The sequence below is a fragment of the Oncorhynchus gorbuscha genome, linkage group LG03, assembly GCF_021184085.1.
Source record: "Oncorhynchus gorbuscha isolate QuinsamMale2020 ecotype Even-year linkage group LG03, OgorEven_v1.0, whole genome shotgun sequence".
In the NCBI taxonomy this organism is placed as follows: domain Eukaryota; kingdom Metazoa; phylum Chordata; class Actinopteri; order Salmoniformes; family Salmonidae; genus Oncorhynchus; species Oncorhynchus gorbuscha.
Genome location: NC_060175.1, coordinates 78,412,172 through 78,432,223, shown reverse-complemented (window position 1 = coordinate 78,432,223; position 20,052 = coordinate 78,412,172). Strand labels below are relative to the sequence as shown.

The following is a 20,052-nucleotide window of genomic DNA, read 5'->3' as shown; positions in this document are numbered from 1 at the left end:
TTCCCAAGTCATTTGTGCTCCTGGTTGTAGATGTGTCCATAAACCAGAATAGTGCCAAGGCAGATGCTGTTGGTGCTACAACTAAGTGTTGAACACATGTTCTTTCCTCTGAGTTGATCATTTTTTAGGATTTGAAATCTGGATTGGCTATCCCCAACCTCAATCAATTTAATAATAATAAATGCCATTTAGCAGACGCTTTTATCCAAAGCGACTTACAGTCATGCGTGCATACATTCTACGTATGGGTGGTCCCGGGGATTGAACCCACTACCCTGGCATTACAAGCGCCATGCTCTACCAACTGAGCTACACAAATGCATTGATTTTAGTCCGACTCAATTGATCTCAAAACCCCCACAGCTAAATGGGAAAAACGCTGTTAATAACTCCTGATTGATTGAATTCTTACTAATAACCCCCATAAATATTTGTCTAGTGAAGTATTTGCATATGATCTCAGTTATCATTGTCCTGTAGTATGTGTTAGAGATACCAAACAGCTAAAGTCTAATCCTTGTTTAATTAAGAGGACACATTTTAAAAGTTTTCTCAAGGGTTTTCACATTACATGTTCTACTCTGATTTAGCCATACATCTAGTCTCCTGTATTCCTGACCCTGAGTTGGCTCTAGAAAATATATCATCCATATTTATTCCTCTGGCAGATAAACATGCCTCTTTTAAACAATTCAGAGAAAATAAATCCACTGGGGTTGATATGCTTGATCCATTTTTGCTGCAGCTCTCTGCCCCCCTGATTGCTGAATCATTAAACCATATTTTTTAAAACCTGACACGTACTCCCCCTTCACAAAGGTGGTTACCGCTGTGACCTAACTAATTATCACCCTATTTCTAAACTTTCTTGCCTAGCTAAAATATTTGAATCCTTGATTAATTCTCAGCTAAAATCTTTCTTATCTTTGAAATGTATTCTAATTGTACATCAGTCAGTTTTAGACCAGGTCATATCAGTATCTCTGCTGCATCCCTAGTTATAAGTTATATGGATAAAAGTCAACATTGTGCTGTCCTCTTCATTAATCTGTCAAAGGCCTTCAATACTGTTGATCACTCACTGCTAATTCAGAAGCTTTCCTCAATTGGCTTAGACCAGGCTATATGAACGCACCTGCCACTTCATTAAAGCCGTTAGATGCATTTTAACATTTATTTATTTATTTGATTTGTTATTTCACCTTTATTTAACCAGGTAGGCAAGTTGAGAACAAGTTCTCATTTACAATTGCGACCTGGCCAAGATAAAGCAAAGCAGTTTGACAGATACAACGACACAGAGTTACACATGGAGTAAAACAAACATACAGTCAATAATACAGTATAAACACGTCTATATACAATGTGAGCAAATGAGGTGAGAAGGGAGGTAAAGGCAAAAAAAGGCCATGGTGGCAAAGTAAATACAATATAGCAAGTAAAACACTGGAATGGTAGTTTTGCAATGGAAGAATGTGCAAAGTAGAAATAAAAATAATGGGGTGCAAAGGAGCAAAATAAATAAATTAATTAAATACAGTTGGGAAAGATGTAGTTGTTTGGGCTAAATTATAGGTGGGCTATGTACAGGTGCAGTAATCTGTGAGCTGCTCTGACAGTTGGTGCTTAAAGCTAGTGAGGGAGATAAGTGTTTCCAGTTTCAGAGATTTTTGTAGTTCGTTCCAGTCATTGGCAGCAGAGAACTGGAAGGAGAGGCGGCCAAAGAAAGAATTGGTTTTGGGGGTGACTAGAGAGATATACCTGCTGGAGCGTGTGCTACAGGTGGGAGATGCCATGGTGACCAGCGAGCTGAGATAAGGGGGGACTTTACCTAGCAGGGTCTTGTAGATGACATGGAGCCAGTGGGTTTGGCGACGAGTATGAAGCGAGGGCCAGCCAACGAGAGCGTACAGGTCGCAATGGTGGGTAGTATATGGGGCTTTGGTGACAAAACGGATTGCACTGTGATAGACTGCATCCAATTTGTTGAGTAGGGTATTGGAGGCTATTTTGTAAATGACATCGCCAAAGTCGAGGATTGGTAGGATGGTCAGTTTTACAAGGGTATGTTTGGCAGCATGAGTGAAGGATGCTTTGTTGCGAAATAGGAAGCCATTTCTAGATTAACTTTGGATTGGAGATGTTTGATGTGGGTCTGGAAGGAGAGTTTACAGTCTAAACAGACACCTAAGTATTTGTAGTTGTCCACGTATTCTAAGTCATAGCCGTCTAGAGTAGTGATGTTGGAAAGGCGGGTAGGTGCAGGTAGCGATCGGTTGAAGAGCATGCATTTAGTTTTACTTGTATTTAAGAGCAATTGGAGGCCACAGAAGCAGAGTTGTATGGCATTGAAGCTTGCCTGGAGGGTTGTTAACACAGTGTCCAAAGAAGGGCCGGAAGTATACAGAATGGTGTCGTCTGCGTAGAGGTGGATCAGAGACTCACCAGCAGCAAGAGCGACCTCATTGATGTATACAGAAAAGAGAGTCGGTCCAAGAATTGAACCCTGTGGCACCCCCATAGAGACTGCCAGAGGTCCGGACAGCAGACCCTCCGATTTGACACACTGAACTCTATCAGAAAAGTAGTTGGTGAACCAGGCGAGGCAATCATTTGAGAAACCAAGGCTGTCGAGTCTGCCGATGAGGATGTGGTGATTGACAGAGTCGAAAGCCATGGCCAGATCAATGAATACGGCTGCACAGTAATGTTTCTTATCGATGGCGGTTAAGATATTGTTTAGGACCTTGAGCGTGGCTGAGGTGCACCCATGACCAGCTCTGAAACTAGATTGCATAGCAGAGAAGGTATGGTGAGATTTGAAATGGTCGGTAATCTGTTTGTTGACTTGGCTTTCGAAGACCTTAGAAAGGCATGGTAGGATAGATATAGGTCTGTAGCAGTTTGGGTCAAGAGTGTCCCCCCCTTTGAAGAGGGGGATGACCGCAGCTGCTTTCCAATCTTTGGGAATCTCAGACGACACGAAAGAGAGGTTGAAAAGGCTAGTAATAGGGGTGGCAATAATTTCGGCAGATAATTTTAGAAAGAAAGGGTCCAGATTGTCTAGCCCGGCTGATTTGTAGTGGTCCAGATTTTGCAGCTCTTTCAGAACATCAGCTGAATGGATTTGGGAGAAGGAGAAATGGGGAAGGCTTGCTGTTGGGGGTGCAGTGCTGTTGACCGGGGTAGGAGTAGCCAGGTGGAAAGCATGGCCAGCCGTAGAAAAATGCTTATTGAAATTCTCAATTATGGTGGATTTATCAGTGGTGACAGTGTTTCCTATCTTCAGTGCAGTGGGCAGCTGGGAGGAGGTGTTCTTATTCTCCATGGACTTTACAGTGTCCCAGAACTTTTTTGAGTTAGTGTTGCAGGAAGCAAATTTCTGCTTGAAAAAGCTAGCCTTGGCTTTTCTAACTGCCTGTGTATAGTGGTTTCTAGCTTCCCTGAACAGCTGCATATCACGGGGGCTGTTCGATGAACATAGCACACTGCACTTTATTACTGGCGACAGTTTTAGTACTCATCCCTGCATTCTCTACCAGAAAGTTAGTTGGCCCTTTTTGATGTCACATCGGGTGATACAGTGCTATGTTTTCATGTATAAAGCTATTTTACAAATACTCCAACTTTACCTAGCATCATTACTAAACATTAGTCTTATGAGTGACCACACTCGGTCTCGGGGATGGCTATCTCTGAAAATTCCTTTTGTCTTTACCGAGTTAGGTAAATCAGGTTGAACTTTTCTTGCAACTTATTTGTGGAACAATCTTAAAAATGTTCTTAAATGTGATGTTTTGGTTCCTGTAGTGCTATTCAGAAATCGAATTGAGGACATTGTACTGATGATCCTGTGTAGCTCAGTTGGTAGAGCATGGCGCTTGTAACGCCAGGGTAGTGGGTTCGATCCCCGGGACCACCCATACTTAGAATGTATGCACACATGACTGTAAGTCGCTTTGGATAAAAGCGTCTGCTAAATGGCATATATTATGAATGTATTTCTTTTTTATGACAGAGTTTTTCTACCTGCTTGTATTTTCTGTAATTATACCTTTTTTTTAAACACTTCAATGTCAACCAGTGCAATCTAATAGTTTTATTAATAAACCAAGATAGACCAGAACACGTCGTTTCCAATGGAAGCAAATTAATCATAGTGTGCAGAAAACTCGGTGGGCAGAGCCAAGCACGAGCTAGTGAGATCCTATTGGCTCGTTATAGCATTTATTTTAAAATGTTCGTTAGCGAACCCTAGTTCTGTGACGTGCGCACTCCTTCTAAACAACGCAATTTTTAGAAACTCTGTCCACTCTGTTTGTTACAGGTTGTAGTTTTGGAAACAGAAAACTGTATGGATATCAAATGTTTCATAGATAAGAAAATGAGCAGAATGTCGCCGAAAATCCATCTCTCACAGCCGGACCCTGAGCCGGACTCATCACCATATATGGTACTGAGTGGAAACGCCAAGCGGATGCTTCACATTTATACATCAGGTGAAATATCTGTCTCGTTGTAATAATAATAATATATGCCATTTAGCAGACGCTTTTATCCAAAGCGACTTACAGTCATGTGTGCATACATTCTAGCTGTAGTAAATTGGCTCTTTGGCTAGCTTTTGCTACAGCCTATGTCAATGAGCGTTAGCATTCTAGCTAACAAATGCTGCATCCAAAATAGTTATTTAAGCAAAGATCACAACCAAATATAGTCGTAGCGACTGTTATTAAAGCAATAATCAAAACGTAATTAAATGCGTATGAGAACATTAAAAAGTGTGTTTGTTTATAAGTAATAAAATCGTACGTCTAGGCTATGTTGAATAGGCGCAGATGATGATGGATTTCTTATGGTGCGTTCACGACAACTGAGAACTTGGGGAAAAACTAGGTAAACTGACGTCAGTAATCTTAAGGTCGTAAAATCGGAGTTCTAGAAAGAGGCCCAAGTTCTCTACTTCGATTCCCGAGGTAGAGGACCGTTGAAAACTAATTTTCCCTGTCAGAGCTTGTTTTCTCCTAGTTCCCAATTGTCTTGAACGCACTGAATATGGAGGTTTCCGAGCTTCCAGTTGGTTTGAAGGCTACATTAGTAGAGCATCCAAAAGACAAGCGCGTCTGTGCGTGACGTCAGTGTGTCTGGTACTAACTTAAAAGGGGGTCTACCAGTGCTGTACGCCTTTTCTCTCTTCCTATGATTTGGGAAATATGTAAATAAATGTTCCAAGATTGTGTGTAATTCATTGGAATTCATGATTATAAATACAGCTTTTTCATTCATGAGGTTGCCATGACAACATATGTTGTCAAACCAGGTAGATACGAACTAGCTACTCCTTTCTCGTATCTCTGGTCAAACTACTCGACATCTAGCTAACGTTAATGCTGCTAGCTAAACATTTAGCTAATTAACCTTTTTGCTGACCCCGGTAAACAGATGTGGCGAATGCTATCACGAAAACATGTCAAGGAATAAGGTGGGAAAGCCCTTCAAATGAAAATGTATGCATGCTCTGTGAAGCCAACTTTAGCAACGTTACTGTTAGCGCATTTTGACCTGTGGTTCTGATACTGGTGAAGCTGAAGGCTCTGGTTCTTCTAGGCAGCCGATTGTGGGCTATAGAGCAGATCTAGCGCCGATTATCAGCTGCCTAGGCTGGTCTGGTCACAACTTCATTGTGTCCGACTCCGAGGCAGATATATTTAGCTTTGTCTCTGTTGTGAACTTTAGCGAAGATGATCAACTAACGTTCAATGTCTAGCTAGCTAACTTATGAGCTTGTTCAGGCAATTGTGAATGGCTAGCTATATCATTCATTGTTTCACCAGACTGCTGGATACAAGGGTCCTTATGGTTATCAAAAAAGAAGAGAGGGGTGAGTTGTTCTGCAAATATGGTTGTTATTAACCCGCTAACGTTAGCTACTTAACGTTACTCACTAGCATGATTGGAAACATCTGACAGTACATAGACATTTTTACATTAATTTTGACACCCAGCTAGTTAATTGATGATAGCCACTGTAGGCTAATGCTATTAGCTGTGTGTGTTTTTGTTTATTTGCATTTTACTAGCTATATTGTGTGTACACACTTTAAGAAGAAACGGTTTTACATGGAACAAAAGAGGGTTCTTCAAAGTGTTCTCCTATGGGGACAGCCGAAGAACCCATTTAGGTTCTAGATATAACTTTTTTTTCTTAGTGTAGACGGACTTACTTACATGACAAGAAATAAAATGCATATGATTTGTGATATGTGATCACAGTAATGGAAAATGTGATTTTATCTGGTGTGATGTTAGATGGCTGATGTTTGTGACATAGCCTGGCAATGGAAGATACTAACAAACCACTTGTTGACTCCATAGGGATGGAAGAAGTTGTGTACGTTACAAATGTGGCCTAACAAACACCATTCAGGATGTCTTGCGACAAAGACCAGGCTGGATGGAGGTCAAAGAGTGAGTTGTGTAGGCTAGACCTAATGATGTAACCACAATGTGTGTGTGTGCGTGCGTGCATCCACAACATTGAGTTGTGATTAGGCTTTGTAGCATATTGTATCCAGAGTGTGTGTGAGCATTTTAAATAGCGTATTGTATCATGAGTGACTTACTCATTACAAGACGTCAAATGCCCATGTTTGTTTTTGTGTATATATCTGTGAGCGCAGTGATGGAGAATGGGATTTTAACTGGTGTGATGTTGGGTGGCTGAGGGAGAATTTCGACCACTCCTACATGGAAGAACACGTGAGGATATGCCATTTCCGCAATCATTATGAGGTCAGTCAGTAGCATTTATAGATTAGTCAGTAACACTTAATGTGGGGCCCCCTTATCTATGTATTCATAAAGCCTTTACAACACTAGCCTACAAAATACATTAGGCTATAACAGCCATCATATGTATGCTTGTTAGATGACAGGCAAATCTGTTGTCATGTGCAGAAGTTGTGCCTGACTAGCCTCATTAACTAGCCTCAGAATATTTTGCCGGTGTCCATAAGGCTCATGTTTATCACTGCCTATGGGGGACATTATGTCTAAGCTGTTATGAAGGCTTTTATGATGCACGAGGATCATACAGTAGTGTTACCATGTATTGTAAAAATAGCTGTTAGCATATATGGACAGCAGGTGTGATTTGAACATATTTTCCCATTTGGCGCTCTTATTTATAGTCATGTATTATAAGGGCAATCTGCAGTTCAAACAACAGTTCACCCCACACTGTTTTGGTAAACAGCTGAGGAATGGGGCTGGAGAAAGGCAACCACTCTCAAATTCATAGTTAGATAGACTTATGGATGAAGGGACTGACCATCCATCTCTGAGAACAAAAATATTATTAGTTTAAGTAAGATCATAAGGCATTTCTTAAAGAGTCAATGTGTACATAGGCTATCATTAATTTAAGAGTCAAAAAATGGATGTACCTATCGCAGATTGCCCCTCATAACGTATCACTTATGGTTGTACTGTATCATAATCTTAATTTGTTTTATCATGCAGCTGACGCGCAAGAACCTAATGGTGAAAAACCTGAAGAGGTACCGCAAAACCCTTGAGAGGGAAGCTGGCCGCATTGAAGCGTCCAAATGTGACTTTTTCCCCCGGACCTTTGAACTACCCAGTGAATACCACCTCTTTGTGGAAGAGTTCAAACGGAGCCCGGGCAGCACCTGGATCATGAAACCGGTGAGAGGACCTGCAGATTTGTTTTTTTGTTTAATATAGGCCTGTCTAACCTTTATTTAATCCATTCCCATCAGAGATACAAAAACATATATTTTCCAAGGGAGATGTGGCAAACAAGGCAGCTCCAGTTTAAAAAAACACAAAACAATCATACAACCAGAACATACCTGTGCACTAAATCTATAAGTCTACAAATACATTATTTTCAACAGTGAACGTGACAATTCACACAAGCTTAGTGTAGCATTAGGTTGCCATCAGTAATAAGAAGAGTAGACAAAACAAAACTATTGCTTTTACATTATGCACTAACATAATACATTTGTATCTTTATACTATAGTTATGAAGTTCAACTCCCTCTATCAATCTTTGTTCAGGTTGCAAGATCTCAGGGGAAGGGCATTTTCCTATTTCAAAAACTGAAAGACATCATGGACTGGAAAAAGGTAACACCATGCGGTAATATAATGAATTGAAACATGACATTATATGATTGTTGTGCACTGCAGATGTCTTATAGGTTGTTTCCCTTAACTTTTACATGGTTTATGTTCATGTTTGTAAAAAATACAAGTAAATAAAACATTTTTTAAAAAAAATAGACAGACAAACAAACACACACTGACACTATATGTTTGTGTTTGTACAGGATGGGAGTCGCTCAGAGGAGCAGAGAGATGAGACTCAAGTGGAGAGCTACGTTGCACAGCGCTACATAGAAAATCCCTACCTTATCAGTGGTGCATTAAACTTAAGTTTGATAATAGGTCTAAGTTTGTAATAAATTATTACACAATGGATTATTTTGATATTTCTGCATTGCTCTTCTCTAATGTTCTCTTTTTATGACCTTTTCTTAAATAGGGAGAAAATTTGATTTGAGGGTTTATGTATTGGTTACATCAGTAAGTTTCTGTCTTCTCAATCACTAAATGAATCAAAATCAAAGTCATCAAATCTAAAACCATTTTGGTAGATCATTGGATTAAAGCACTTCACTCATATGGGCTTGACACACGTCAACTGATGAAGTAAGCAACAAATGCTGTAAAATATGTCAATTAACACTGTTAACTAGAATTAATTTGTGTGCGTCTTAGTATATCCCACTGAAGGCATGGTTATATCGAGATGGTTTTGCCCGATTCTCCAGCACCCGATTCTCTCTCACCAGCATTGATGACCAGTGTATCCTTCTCCTTACCTCATTACAGCCTTGTATGTGAGCTGAGTTATTGTCTAAGAACAGTTATCTGCACACAGTAGTCGACTGTTCTGCAGCCAAATAATAAAAATGTATTCTCCTTAGAAACAAACTCCCAATGGTCGGCTCTAATCCGGAATCCTAATAATAAATTGTCTGTAACAATTTGAGTCTTTTGAATTGCCTGGAATTTAAATACATTTGACCCAAATTCTGTCCTACTATTTCTCCATCATCTTTTTCTCCAGTGCCAGTCTGTTTGTGCCATCATGCCAACTCCTTGTCACTCGTTATCCTGTCATATAGTGCATTCCAAAAGTATTCAGACCCCTTGACCCCTTCCACATTTTGTTACGTAACAGCCTTATTCTAAAATGGATTAAATAATTTTCCCCCTCATCACTCTACACACCATACCCCATAATGACAAAGCAAAAACAGTTTTTTAAGAAATTGTTTGGCTTGGCAATGACAGCAATGGAGTTGGCAGGAGTACAAGCAGATCTGGGACTAGGCAAATAGAACGTCTCCTTAATGCTTCTTCTAAGATGTCCATCTCACCAATGTGGCAGTGCAAAAAACAGCGCCAGATTATGATCCTGAAAAGGTGTGTAGAATTCCTTCAAAAGTCACAATGTTGTGGGGTAATCTAATCCGAATGTTTAGTAAGATCACTGCTAAACACAATTTAAGAATAAATGACTTTGCTATGAATCTCTCTCTCTATTCTCCCTTCCGTGTGTGTAGGGCTGTAAGTGGCAGATGCAGCAGCTTCGGCGATACCTGACTGCGAGGCATGGCACAGAGACCATAGAGGCTCTGTTTAAGGACATTGACAACATATTTGTCCGTAGCCTGCAGAGTGTGCAGAAAGTAATCATCAACGACAAACACTGCTTTGAGCTCTATGGCTATGACATCCTACTGGATCAGGACCTCAAACCGTGAGACACACGCACACCTCCCTCCTCATTCCCCACCGACTGACTGCATTTCTAATGCAAAACCTTAGCCAGTCTGAGCCCAGTATGTAACCACTGAATTGCTTTATAAATCTGGCGTTTATGTAGGAAGGAACCTCATGAAGCTATTTGAGAGAATGCAAAGAGTGTGCAAAGCTGTCAAGGCAAAGGGTGGCTCCATTGAAGAATCTCAAATATAAATATATTTTCATTTGTTCAACACTTTTTTTGGTTACTACATGATTCCATATGTGTTATTTCACAGTTTTGATGTCTTCACTATTATTGTACAATGTAGAAAATAGTAAAAATAAAGAACCCCTTGAATGAAAGGGAGAGGGGGATACCTAGTCAGTTGTACAACTAAATGCCTTCAACTGAAATATGTCTTCCGCATTTAACCCAACCCCTCTGAATCAGAGAGGTACGGTGGGCTGCCTTTATCAACATCCATGTTTTGAGTAGATGTATCCAAACTTTTGATTGGTACTGTATATATACACAGTATATATACAGTGCATTTGGAAAGTTTTCAGGCCCCTTAACTTTTTCCACATTTTGTTACATTACAGCCTTATTCTAAAATGGATTAAATTGTTTGTTTTTCTAATCAATCTACACACAATACCCCATAATGACAAAACAAAAACATTTGCAGATGTATTAAAAATAAAAACTGATATAACATTTACATAAGTATTCAGACCCTTTAGTCAGTACTTTGGCAGTGATTACAGCCTTGAGTCTTCTTGGGTATGTATGACGCTATAAGCTTGGCACATCTGTATTTGAGTTTTTCCCATTGTTCTCTGGAGATCCTCAAGCTCTGTCAGGTTGGATGGGGAGCGTCGCAGCATAGTTATTTTCAGGTCTCTCCAGAGATGTTCGATTGGATTCAAGTCCGGGCTCTGGCTGGGCCACTCACGGACATTGAGACTTGTTCCAAAGCCACTCCTGCGTTGTCTTGGCTGTGTGCTTAGGGTCGATGTCCTGTTGGAAGGTGAACCTTCACCCCAGTCTGAGGTCCTGAGCGCTCTGGAGCAGGTTTTCATCAAGGATCTCTCTGTTCTTTGCTCCGTTCATCTTTCCCTCAGTCCTGACTAGTCTCCCAGTCCCTGCCACTGAAAAACATACTCAGAACATGATGCTGCTACCACCATGCTTTTCCATAGGTACCAGGTTTCCTCCAAGACGTGACGCTTGACATTCAGGCCAAAGAGTTCAATCTTTGTATCATCAGATCAGAGAATCCTGTAGGTGCCTTTTGACGAACTTCAAGCGGGCTGTCATGTGCCTTTTACTGATGAGTGGCTTTCATTTGGCCATCCTACCATAAAGGCCTGATTGGTGGAGTGCTGAAGAGATGGTTGTCCTTCTGGAAGATTCTCCCATCTCTACAGAGGAACTCTGGAGCACTGTCACAGTAACCATTGGGTTCTTGGTCACCTCTCTGACCAAGTCCCTTCTCCCCCGATTGCTCAGTTTGGCCGGGCGGCCAGCTCTCGGCCGAGTCCTGGTGGTTCCAAACTTTTTCAGTTTAATAATGATGGAGGCCACTGTGTTCTTGGGGACCTTCAATGCTGCAGACATTTTTTGGTACCCTTCCCCAGATCTGTACCTCGATACAATCCTGTCTCGGAGCTCTACAGACAATTCCTTCGACCTCGTGGCTTAGTTTTTGTTCTGACATGCACTTTCAACTGTGGGGCCTTAAAAATTAAAAATATTAAAATATTCTCGCTATACACCAAGTCACTTGGCTCTGTCATAACCTCACATGGTCTCTCCTATCATTGCTATGCAGACGACACACAATTAATCTTCTCCTTTCCCCCTTCTGATGACCAGGTGGCGAATCGCATCTCTGCATGTCTGGCAGACATATCAGTGTGGATGACGGATCACCACCTCAAGCTGAACTTCGGCAAGACGGAGCTGCTCTTCCTCCCGGGGAAGGACTGCCCGTTCCATGATCTCGCCATCACGGTTGACAACTCCATTGTGTCCTCCTCCCAGAGCGCTAAGAACCTTGGCGTGATCCTGGACAACAAACTGTCGTTCTCAACTAACATCAAGGCGGTGGCCCGTTCCTGTAGGTTCATGCTCTACAACATCCGCAGAGTACGACCCTGCCTCACACAGGAAGCGGCACAGGTCCTAATCCAGGCACTTGTCATCTCCCGTCTGGATTACTGCAACTCGCTGTTGGCTGGGCTCCCTGCCTGTGCCATTAAACCCCTACAACTCATCCAGAACGCCGCAGCCCGTCTAGTGTTCAACCTTCCCAAGTTCTCTCACGTCACCCCGCTCCTCCGCTCTCTCCACTGGCTTCCAGTTGAAGCTCGCATCCGCTACAAGACCATGGTGCTTGCCTACGGAGCTGTGAGGGGAACGGCACCTCAGTACCTCCAGGCTCTGATCAGGCCCTACACCCAAATAAGGGCACTGCGTTCATCCACCTCTGGCCTGCTCGCCTCCCTACCACTGAGGAAGTACAGTTCCCGCTCAGCTCAGTCAAAACTGTTCGCTGCTCTGGCTCCCCAATGGTGGAACAAACTCCCTCACGACGCCAGGACAGCGGAGTCAATCACCACCTTCCGGAGACACCTGAAACCCCACCTCTTTAAGGAATACCTAGGATAGGATAAAGTAATCCTTCTCACCCCCCCCCCCCTTAAAATATTTAGATGCACTATTGTAAAGTGGTTGTTCCACTGGATGTCATAAGGTGAATGCACCAATTTGTAAGTCGCTCTGGATAAGAGCGTCTGCTAAATGACTTAAATGTAATGTAAATGTAAAAAGACAGGTGTGTGCCTTTCCAAATCATGTCCAATCAATTGAATTTACCATAGGTGGACTCCAATCCAGTTGAAGAAACATCTCAAGGATGATCAATGGAAATTGTTTGCATATGAGCTCAATTTCGAGTCTCATAGCAAAGGGTCTGACTACCTATGTAAATAAGGTATATCTGTTTTTTAAATTTAATAAATGTGCAACATTTTCTAGAAATCTGTTTTCCCATTGTCATTATAGAATGTTGTGTGTAGATTGATGAGAGAAAACAAATATTTAATACATTTTAGAATACGACTGTAATGTGGAAAAAGTCAAGGGGTGAGAATTTTTTCTGAAGGCACTGTAGATGAGCAAACAAATAGATGAGTGATGCCCACTCCACTTATTTGCCCATCCAGAGAATTAACCAAATATACAGATGGAGATTCAGTGAAACGAATCACATTGATTTGTTAAGACTTGTCACAGTCTTTTGGTCGGGAGTAGTCCTAGGCTACTAATTGACATAGAGTGAAGAGCAAAATAATCCACTTGTTAATTTTTCAATTTAACCTTAATTTAACTAGGCAAGTCAGTTAAGAACAAATTCTTATTTACAATGACTGCCTACACCGACCAAACCCGGACGACGCTGGTCCAATTGTGCACGGCCGGTTGTGATACAGCCTGGATTTGAACCAGGGTGTCTGTAGTGACGCCTTAAGCACTGAGATGCAGTGCCTTCGGGAGCCACTCGGGAGCCCCAACATGCTGGCAAAATGTTCTGATCAGTGCTAATAAATCAGTCAACTAGACAAGATGATCATGCACAGCACTCACTTCAACTTAGCTAACATTTCCACAGCCTAATTGTAGCCTAAACAATATCCAAATGGAGATATTGGTTGATTTATCAAGACCCCACGCTTGTCTCAAAACAGTGCAAAACAGTGCTGAAATAGTTCACCACACGCGGGTAGGCTATTGCTTCAATCAATTGGATGACTTTTAGTTTTAGCAAGTTTTAGCAAGCAACAATTTGATGCCATCAATTGTATTAGCCTACTTTATTCCAATATTTTTGTCGTTCAGGTATATTTAGTCCCACAGTAATTCTTTATGGATCCATCCAGGTGTGGTTAAGAAAGCAGTGCATGTGGTGAGCTATGCGAAGAGATGGGTGAGACATGCCTCGCAAAGTTTAGAACTGCCGGGATGATAGTAGTAACGGGCGCTGCCTAGCAACCATCAAGAGTTTAAGAGCGTAGGCAGAACTTTACTGCAATCATGACTAGGTCGGTTGGAAGAAATATAAGTATAGGCTTTGTCACCGACAATACCTTTCATATTTAAAGAAAAGTTGTCGGGATGCTAAAGTTGGCAGGAAAATGTCATGGTTTGAAAGGTGTATAGTGTATAAGGTTCAGGGCAGGGTACTGGGCGGAGGCCAGCTAGTGGCGACTGTTTAACAGTCTGATGGCCTGGAGATACAATAGAAGCTGTTTATCAGTCTCTTGGTCCCAGCTTCAATGCACCTATACTGTCTCCGCCTTCTAGATGGTAGCGGAGTGAACAGGCCGTGGCTCGTGTGACTGAGGTCCTTGATGGTCTTCTTGGCCTTCCTATAACACCGGTGCTGTAGATGTCCTGGAGGGCAGACAGTGTGCCACCAGTGTGGTCTTAGGGGCCAAGCCACATTTCTTCAGCCTCCTGAGGTTGAAGAAGCACTGTTGTGCCTTCTCTACCATGCTGTCTGTGTGAAGGGACCATTTCAGGTTGTCAGTGATGTGCACGCTGAGGAACTTGAAGCTTTTGACCCTCTCCACTGTGGCCCCGTCGATGTGGATAGGGCGTGCTCTCTCTGCTTTCTCCTGTAGTCCACGATCAGCTCCTTCGTTTTGTTGAGGGAGAGGTTATTTTCTTGGCACCACTCCGCCAGAGCTCCAACGTCCTCCCTGTAGACCGACTCGTCATTGTTGGTAATCAGGTCTACCACTGTTGTCGTCAGCAAACTTGATGATTCAGTTGGAGACATGCATAGCCAAGCAGTCATGGATGAACAGGGAGTACAGGAGGGGGCTGAGCACGCACTTCTGTGGGGAGGTGTTGCCTAACTTACCTACCTTCACCACTTGAGGTCGACCTATCAGGAAGTCCAGGACCCAGTTGCACAGGGAGGGGTTCAGACCCAGGGCCCTGAGCTTAGTGATGCGCTTGGAGGGCACTATGGTGTTGAAGGCTGAGCTGTAGTCAATGAACAGCATTCTGACATAGGTATTTAGGGGCAGTCTGCAGTACAATGGCGATTGCGTCATCCGTGGATCTGTTGGTGTGTCCACAATGTAAAGTGGTAGCTAGGTCTGTCACAATTCTTGGATCATCTTAATGTTAGATCATTGCTGTCATCCTTAATCTCTTTTAGGCCAACTCAGAATTAGAAGCGGACGCAACTCTTCACTTAATCTTTCATTGATGTCAATGGGAGACTGGTGCGAACATTCAAGTCGGATTGCAATTCCTAATTTGTGTCTCTCCACAGGTGGCTGATAGAGGTGAACGCCTCTCCCTCTCTCACCGCCAGCAGCCAAGAGGACTACGAGATGAAGTGTTGTCTGCTGGAGGACACCTTACACATTGTGGATATAGAGGGCAGGTAGGGAGTGGGGAGAGGATACTCAACCCAGGGCCAATATGCCTACTGGGTTCCTTATTTGCTTTTGATTTAGCCACTGATTTAGACCTCGGAAATCAAGATTCTCAGGCCAATTGGTGACATTATTTTGGTTTTAAAGTAACTCTCCAAGGAAAATATAGTTTTAAAAAGCTAATTCTGTGAACTCATAGCCAAATAATGTTGTTGACTCACAAGTCCTTTATTTGTATTTGTGGCCAAAGCATAAATTAGAGAATAACCACTGTAATACCCCTCCTCAAACCTGTATCTGAAACAGACTGTTTCAAAAAGTTGACCTCTCACACTTTGGCCGATATGTCTCATTGGCTGAACTGGTAAATCAACTGTTCAGACAGGGGTTCACAGAAGGGGGGGGGAGAGAGAGAATCTATTTCACTCATTTTGTATAGGTCATATTTCCTAGAAGATCTGGACAGCTAAAATACTGGACATCTACTGAAAAATCCACAGACAAAATGGCCCCCTAGTGATAGAGCTGAATATCTCTGGATTAGGGTAGACGTCATTTGGGAAACCAGTAGGCATGAATTTGAGTTTTCCCTTTTAAAAGGGAAACCACACTTTAGGTTCAACTCAGAATGTTTACTCTGTATTAACATAAACCACGTTACACCTGACATTGACTTAGCCTCAAAATATACCGTATCAACACTCTGAGTGACCCGCAGTGTGGTTGCCTTTAGTGATGGAATTGGATCCAAATATTGGCTTGCTCCTTTCCTATCTTCGTTACTTTCCACTAATGAGAAGACTTGATTGGTAGTCTCCCTGTGCAGATGGATTACCTCCCGCATGAACAATGTTCCAACATACATGTCTGCACCGATACAAACGTCCAGTTGGTATAGTCGGAAATGGACAGGAAAGCAGGAAATCCAGCTTTCTTACTTCACCGCCTTTTCCAATTGTACACTGGTATAAATATCTCCACCGGACAGCTAGCTAGATGGAGCTGGCAGAGAATATTTTCAATGTGTATTTTCCAAGTTAGTGGTTTGCATGAGCCATGACAGCGAACGTTAGTGTTACAAGCTTTCCACCACTGACTGGCTGTGGCTATAATTAGCCTAGCTATCTGCATTCACGTTGGGTCCACCTCTTTCATGTTTCCGGGGTGATAGTATATCAAGGGCACAATTCCCACCTGCATTTTAAGCTGAGCCTACCCAAATGTATGATTTGTTGGGCGAGTTGTCTGTCTGAAGAGCACCCTCCCTGAAATATTTTATTTCTCCCCTTTCGAAGTTGCCAAGAAAATCCCCTATTGTTCCCAGACCTAAGGTAACAGCACTTCCCGAGACTACTTAATAGGGGAAAGTGATTTGGTGTTATTTGTCCTATCATCTATATTCTCTCATTGGTTGTTCTCCTTAGATTGACTGGCAGAGAGAAGAGGGTTGGTGGCTATGACCTTATGTGGAACGATGGACCCGTCTACAGAGAAGATGTCAACCTAGAGACACTGGGCAGTGCCTGTTTCACTGCAAACACACACCTCGGTAAGTCTGGCTTAAACTGTTACTCTCAGTCACCACACTTGGGTTCAAGTTCATCTCGTGTCAGTCAAACAAAAAAGCCTCATAGAAAATGATTATCTTAAACATGAATTTTTACACTTCAATACATTTGCTTCTCACCTTAGAGAGAGCATAATATCAGGTTGTGTTTTGACAACTTTTCTCCACAACAGGCTGTGTAAACGACAGAAAGAAGCAACTCCGTCAGCTTCTAAAACCATTTCCAGGCAAGAAGAGGATATGACACACTACCCCAAAAGATTTTCCAATTGAAATCAACAAGCCTACATATCACCACAGTTTCCATCAATATTTCATAGATATGTATTTTCTTACAACCTCACTCATAGATGGTGAGGCCACACTCACACAATGACATCACTCGATGATTCAGTGCAAAGCATATTTATTTCTATGCCTTACAAACAACTGCATTCAACATTGAGAAAATATGCACCACTTTCTGTGTGCGTGTGAATATTTATGACAACCCTACTCCCTGATCTATGGCTTAGATACTTTACATTAATATTGAATAAATAAAGTGCAATTTAACACAGTACGACTATTACATGTATGTAGCGTTTCAATTAATAAATTCCACATAAAGTACAATACATTGATAGACGTTCTAATGTAAACAAATGGAATAACTGTCAAATTATGCAAAACAATATACATTCAGCTTTTTTGCTTAACATTTTTCCTACCCAAAACTGTAAACATAAATGTCAATGACAAATGCAAATCAAAATGTGATTAACACAATATCTATCAGAAATAGAACTATGGTGTACAAAATTTGGAAAAATATGCATTTACATTTGTAGCAAACATTAGACTGTCTCTGGAACAAAAAAAAAGAGCTTATCCCTATGCAAATTATACTTGTAATAGACAATGTCAATTAAAGTATATTCAAACAAGAGAAAGCCCTTACACAAGTATACCTTGAATAGAGTATATCATTCATATTGAACCAATAAACCATCATTCCAACAATATCTCAAAGTGTGTCTCTCCCCTTATTCAACCATAAACTCTTAGACACAGAAACAAATGAGGCACCAAAGAAAGATACACGATGGTCAAGCAACAAAGGAAAAACATACAGTGAGAGAATAAAGGACAAATACATTCCAACACCAGAAACAGCTCCACTAGACCGGTGATGATGGCTATTTTGAGTGAACCTCAGGCTCTGTGGATCAGCCTATTTGCTGACTAAATAATTAATGGTTGACTAATAATAGGCCTATATGTTGTCTACTTTTCAACATCAATAACCTGTACTGACAAAACTGGCTGTACAGTGCAAAGTGCCTTGAGCCCAAAGTCTTCAGTTTGCCTAAAAGCCTGAATTGATTACAGTCTGAAATAAACATGTCTGGAGAAAAAAGATTTACTCCACACATTAGATCATAATATCAGATATCATGGTCCAAGCTCCATGTAAAGGCTTGTGTGTATTGGCCAAACCAAGATTGTTACAGTACAACATGTTGGCAATGTTTTTATTCTTTGACCTATTAAAGTATCACTTAAAATCAAGTCTACATGAAATAGATGATTATATATTTTTTATTTGACCTTTTGAAAGTTGCAAACAGCTAGCGTAGTGATTTAAACAGCAGTAAAACAGTTACAGAGCCTTCAGAAAGTATTCACACCCCTTGACATTTTCACATTTTGTTGTGATAGAGCCTGAATTTCAAATGGATTAAATTAAGATTTTTGTATCACTGGCAGAGCCTGTTTCACTGTGGAATTATGTTTTTAGAACATTTTTACAAATTAATTACGGATGAAAAGCTTGAGTTAATAAGTATTCAACCCTTGTGTTATGGCAAGCCTAAATAAGTTCAGGAATCTCAAACAAAGATTCAACCACAAAGACCAGGGATGTTTTCCAATGCCTTGCTAAGGGCACCTATTGGTAGATACAAATCAAATAAAAAACAGACATTGAATATCCTTTTGAGCATGGTGAAGTTATTAATTACAATTTGGATGGTGTATCAATACAGTGTAGTCACAATGTAGTCACTTCAAAGATACAGGCATCCTTCCTAACTCCGTTGCCAGAGAGAAAGGAAGCCGCTCAGGGATTTTACCATGAGGCCAATGGTGACTTTAAAACAGTTCGAGTTTCATGGCTGTGACAGGACAAAACTGAGGATGGATCAACGACATTGTAGTTACTTCACAATATTAACCTTAATTAACAGAGTGAAAAGACGGAAACCTGAACAGAATACAAATATTGCAAACATGCATCCTGTTTGCAACAAGGCACTAAAGTACTATTGCAAAAAAAAATGTGGCAAAGAAATGAACTTTATATCCTTAATACAAAGCGTTATGTTTGGGGCAAATCCAACACATCACTGAATACCACTCTATATTTTCAAGCATGATGGTGGTGGTTTCGTCATGTTATGGGTATGCTTGTCATCAACAAGGACGATGGAGTTCTTTTTAGGATAAAAAAGAAACAGAATATATATAAGCACAGGCAAAATCCAAAAGGAAAACCTGGTTCAGTCTGCTTTCCAACAGACACCGGGAGACAAATTCACCTTTCAGCATGACAATAACCTAAAAGTTGCTTACCAAGACGACATTGAATGTTCCCAAGTGGCCTAGTTACAGTTTTTTCTTATTATCGTCTTGAAAATCTAGGGCAAGACTTGAAAATGGCTGTCTAGCACTGATCAACAATGAACTTCACAGAGATAAAAAAAAATGTTTTTTTAAGAATTATAATAATAATGCGCAAATATTGTACAGTCCAGATGTGCAAAGCTCTTAGAGACTTACCCAGAAAGACTCAAAGCTGTAAATTGCTGCCAAAGGTGATTCTAACATGTATTTTTATTTATTTAACTAGGCAAGTCAGTTAAGAACAAATTCTTATTTACAATGATGGGGGACTCCAGTGACGCCCCTTGCACTGAGATGCAGTGCCTTAGACCGCTGCGCCACTTGGGAGCCCCATTGACTCAAGAGTGTGAATACTTACATAAATGAGATGTTTCTGTATTTAACTTTCAATACATTTGCAAACATTTTGAAAAACACATTTCCACTTTGTCATTATGGGGCATTTTATGTAGATGGGTGAGAGAAAAAAATATATTTAATCCATTTTGAATTCAGGCTGTAACACGACAAAAAGTAAAAGG

The 20,052-nt window shown here is 41.2% G+C and overlaps 2 protein-coding genes across 14 annotated transcripts in view; both read left to right on the top strand.

Annotated features, from left to right (window-relative positions):
• The window catches only part of LOC124031958 (neural cell adhesion molecule L1-like protein), a 364,252-nt gene that overhangs the window by 272,368 nt on the left and 71,832 nt on the right, over nt 1–20,052 (top strand). The gene's annotated exons all lie outside the window — the stretch shown is intronic.
• On the top strand, nt 4,288–18,615 carry ttll9 (tubulin tyrosine ligase-like family, member 9). Of its 6 annotated transcripts, XM_046343833.1 has the most exons (16): nt 5,229–5,320; nt 5,443–5,482; nt 5,835–5,881; nt 6,376–6,468; nt 6,681–6,792; nt 7,522–7,707; nt 8,086–8,154; nt 8,358–8,448; nt 8,573–8,613; nt 8,809–8,896; nt 9,461–9,519; nt 9,660–9,856; nt 15,195–15,308; nt 16,596–16,631; nt 16,725–16,849; nt 17,041–18,615. In XM_046343833.1, exons 2-16 carry the CDS (start codon nt 5,468–5,470, stop codon nt 17,109–17,111), a joined length of 1,344 nt encoding a protein of 447 aa, XP_046199789.1. In that variant the 5' UTR covers nt 5,229–5,320; nt 5,443–5,467; the 3' UTR covers nt 17,112–18,615. The 6 variants fall into 6 exon arrangements, with proteins under 6 accessions (XP_046199793.1, XP_046199791.1, XP_046199787.1 ...); XM_046343837.1 differs by lacking the exons at nt 5,229–5,320; nt 5,443–5,482 and adding an exon at nt 4,288–4,499; XM_046343835.1 differs by having other exon boundaries at nt 5,186–5,482; nt 6,681–6,759.

Bases quoted from the DNA above. Each gene is read 5' to 3' on its own strand.
- ttll9 (XM_046343831.1), top strand. The intron at 7,708-8,085 runs GTGAGAGGACCT...ATCTTTGTTCAG, and splicing joins GCACCTGGATCATGAAACCG to GTTGCAAGATCTCAGGGGAA. The intron at 8,897-9,460 runs GTATCCTTCTCC...GCTTCTTCTAAG, and splicing joins CACCAGCATTGATGACCAGT to ATGTCCATCTCACCAATGTG.